The 3,674-nt window shown below is 48.8% G+C and overlaps 1 protein-coding gene across 2 annotated transcripts; it reads right to left on the bottom strand.

Annotated features, from left to right (window-relative positions):
* Positions 1-839: 839 nt before the first annotated feature.
* Positions 840-3,294, bottom strand: LOC148038476 (AT-hook motif nuclear-localized protein 16-like). Of its 2 annotated transcripts, XM_087672502.1 has the most exons (3): positions 2,875-3,294; positions 2,731-2,791; positions 840-2,369 (listed from the first exon to the last, which is right to left on the bottom strand). In XM_087672502.1, the coding sequence occupies exons 2-3, from the start codon at positions 2,741-2,743 to the stop codon at positions 1,477-1,479; spliced, it is 906 nt and encodes a 301-aa protein (XP_087528628.1). In that variant the 5' UTR covers positions 2,744-2,791; positions 2,875-3,294; the 3' UTR covers positions 840-1,476. The 2 variants fall into 2 exon arrangements, with proteins under 2 accessions (XP_087528628.1, XP_087528621.1); XM_087672495.1 differs by having other exon boundaries at positions 2,731-3,294.
* Positions 3,295-3,674: the final 380 nt, after the last annotated feature.

Raw genomic sequence — 3,674 nt, 5'->3', positions numbered from 1 at the left:
TTGCATTGAGGTATCTTTAATGAAGAGACAAGATGTTGTCATACACTTGCTCAATTTGTCTCTCAATCAACTCCTTGAGCACACCAAATTCAGTCGTAAGAAAAGTGGTCACAATTCATAACCATTTCCTAGGCTAGCCATGTATATTGAATTTTCTTACTTTCTCATCACTAGAAGTGCTCGCACGTAGGGATTGATTGCTTTTGCATAAGTAGTAATAGTGACTGCAATTGTCCAAGAAAGAGTTGCCATTGTGCTCGAATGTTCTTCTTCTCCCAAGGGCAAGTGTGGTAACTAAGGCACAGAATCTTTATAACAGCAAAGCTCAGACTACAGGTCCTCGGTTAGATGTCAAACAAGATGGAGATTTGTTTACTCTAAGAGCACACAGATACAATTGGATTTGACTGTAATTGGGCAGCAGCTCTTAAAAGACTTGGACAATCCTACTTACCTTTAGCTTAGTCAGTGTGCGGAATGCCTGATAACTAGGATATGGTTTAGGTCATGTGCATTGCGCCTTGTGCAGTGTAGAATCACCTGGCTAACAGATGCTCAACTGCTACACCTGATCGGAGGTGCAATAATGGAAGAGCAACAGGTACTGTACTTGACGGATGATGGACTGCATGATTAACTTCAGATTCAACAACAAATGACGTTAAGCTGGCCGCAGGCGTAATGGGCTCATTATGAAATGCGCCTGTCGTACAGTGTAGTTTCGAGTTTTAGGTTAAAACTAACAGTTCGTTAGAATCAGGATTACAAGACCCGATGCACATTGGGTCGCAGGTTAATTATGTGAAGAATAGACCAATGCGACGTGGTTGATCATCATACAAGCAATGAAAGAAACTTTCCATTAAGCTGTATATGTTTGTTGGCGTTAATGCTGCAGCAACTAATTATAGAAGCGTGATCAAATGATAAAAGATTTTATTTCTCAGACAACAACCACTGGATCATGATGAATGGAATCGCAGCTCAATTTCGCCTTTGTCTGGAAATGTTTATGTAGGCTGGATCCTGCTGTCGGCCAATAAACCAAAGTCTACAAACTGTGCTACAACTAGGTGCACGTCGGCGCATGCGAATGAGATGAGAGAGAAAACGAGAGTGTGTCAGGTGTAACGCAAATGGATACAAGTTGGACTAGAGAGAGAGAGAGAGAGGCAAAAAAAACGGGAAAAAAAACACTTACAACAAGCTGCAACGATCAAATGATGGAGCGGGTGCAGTGGTAGCGAGGCAAGCTGATGCTGATCATCATCATCCTGACAGCACCCCTGGTTTCTTCTTTTGGACAACAGTGTTTTGGCATGTGAACGAGGACTTAGATAGAGAGAGAGAGAGAGAGAGAGATTAGAGAAGAGCTGTGACTGTAGTTTGGAGAGAGATTGTGTGCATGTGTGATGATAGGATGCTGGGAAGAAGACAGGGTTCCTATGCAGCAAGTGAGCTGGCTGCGCGGCGCGCCTAGTAGGGCGGCCGTGCACCGGCGGCGGAGGCCCAGGCATACATGTCAGGGAGCTGGTTGGGGAGAAGGTTCGGAGGGAGGTTATATAGGGCCATGTTGTTGCTGTTGTTGTTGCTGTTGCCACCGGGGTCCCCACCCGCCCCGAGCTGCGGTGGCGCGGGCAGCGCGCCGGCGGTCGGCTGGATCGGCAGCGCCTCATCCTCATCAAGCGGCAGCCGGTCGTACGAGGCGTTGAGGAAGGAAGCCGCCATGACGACGACGGGCGTGGCGGCGAGCAGCGCGCCGACGACGCTGCCGCCGACCACCTGGCCCTGGCCACCGGCTAGGTATATGGTCATGCCGGTGGCCCCAGGCGGAGCAGGGGGCGGCAGGAAGGCGCCCGAGAGAGAGAGGATCTCGAAGCGGCCGTGGAGGGTGACGGTGGCACCGGGGGCAGCCGGTTGCCGGAGGGTGACGTTGGTAACGGTGCCGCTGCCGGAGAGGATGCAGATGCCGCGCTGGCGGCGGCGTGCGAACGTGGCCACGCTCTCGCCCACGTCGCAGCCGCTGGCGATCTCCAGCACGTGCGAGCGCAGAGCGCTGGCGCTGTCCCGTGTGATGATGATGGGCGGCTTGGGCTTGTTCTTTGAACCTGGGGGGCGGCCCCGCGGCCGCCGCGGCGCCTCACCGCCCCCGCCGCCAGCCCCGCCCTCGCCCATCGACGACGACGGCGCACGCGGCGCTAGAGCTAGACCGCCGCCGCCTCCGCCCTGGTTGTGGTGGCTGTGGTTGTTGTTGTGGATGCCGCTGTTCCCGCTGGTGTTCTCTTCGTCTGATGCTCGCAGGTCCAGCCGCGTCAGGCCCTGATGGTGCTGCTGCTGCTGCTGGTGATGATGATGATGTCCTAGCGCATCTGCCATGAAAACCATTCCCCTCAAACAATGCCAATTTTCCCTACTATCTACTACAACAGGCAATCGCTTTCTTTGCAGGTGCAGCAGCTTATAATTGAAGAAGAAGATGATGATGTTGATGATTTTTATTAGGCAGCAGCTTGTAATCAAAGTAGTAGTAGCAGATTAAGCAGCAGCAGCAGCTTATAGGAGATGAATGCTATCCATTGATTAATCATGATGATATAAATGATCTAAATGAATAAGCAGCACCCTATAATACTAATGTTATTTCATTATTAAATGAATTACTCATTCCGTGCATACAGAATTCACAGCCCTAATCCACAATTAAGAACTAATTAAGTACTGATTACAGACTATGAAGATCCATCGCTCACAGCACCTCGCCACCATCGTCCTCCCCCATAGCCATCGATGCCTGATCAGCAGATCGCGTCAGATCCCTATAACAAGCTGATGCCTTTTATCATAAAGATGATGCTACCCTAAAGCAGCTGATACCTTTGTCTCACTCTTTCCCTCTGATCAGGCCTATGTGTCTATATGATGAAATCAATCTTGCTATGTAGCCAGCTGATTAATTCCTTGATTGCTCCCCTCAGAATTGCAGACAGCTAGAAAGGCTTTATCCCAAGTTGAGAGGGCAGCAAGCAGAAGAACATCATAAACGCATGGTGGATACTATGCAGTTAGCAGCTCTCTCATGAAAGAGAGGCAGTAGCAGTAGTAGGGTCTTAGATAACAACACAAACTCACAAGAAAAAAGATCAAAAAAGAGAGATAGGAAGGCTTAAAAGGACCGGGGAAATCAAGAATGGTGAGAGACGAAAAGAATTCTTCAAAAAGAGGCTGGAACCTGGGGCTATGGCCTAGCGCAGAGAGAGAGAGAGAGAGAGAGAGAGAGAGAGAGAGAGAGTAAACGACCTGCGGGACGGCAATATTAGAAAAGGAGACGAGAGAGAGAGAAAGAGGAATCACATACATGTAGAGAGACACCATTATAGTCATGGTCTAGGTATATCATCCGCATGATCATCATGACGATATCATAATAAAGCAAGTATTCCTAGTAGATGTCTATACCCTTATTGGATTTAGCTCACATTTTTATGAAGCCTGCACGGTTGGAACCCCATGCAGAGGCATCCTTAATAAAAGAGCATACTAGCTTCCAATTGAAGTTACATTAGAATTCGCATTTAATGCTACTCTAGACATTTGCATTGTGTCTGACACTAGCACATAGGAAGGTACTAATAGCACTTGTAAGGGGTCCTCAGGTCTCTGAGTATATGAATTTG

This window comes from Lygodium microphyllum, chromosome 3, assembly GCF_053477565.2.
Source record: "Lygodium microphyllum isolate KBCC chromosome 3, Lygodium_microphyllum_v1.1.10, whole genome shotgun sequence".
Lineage (NCBI taxonomy): Eukaryota > Viridiplantae > Streptophyta > Polypodiopsida > Schizaeales > Lygodiaceae > Lygodium > Lygodium microphyllum.
Note: the sequence above shows the minus strand (reverse complement) of the source record. Positions and strands in the feature narration are given on the sequence as shown.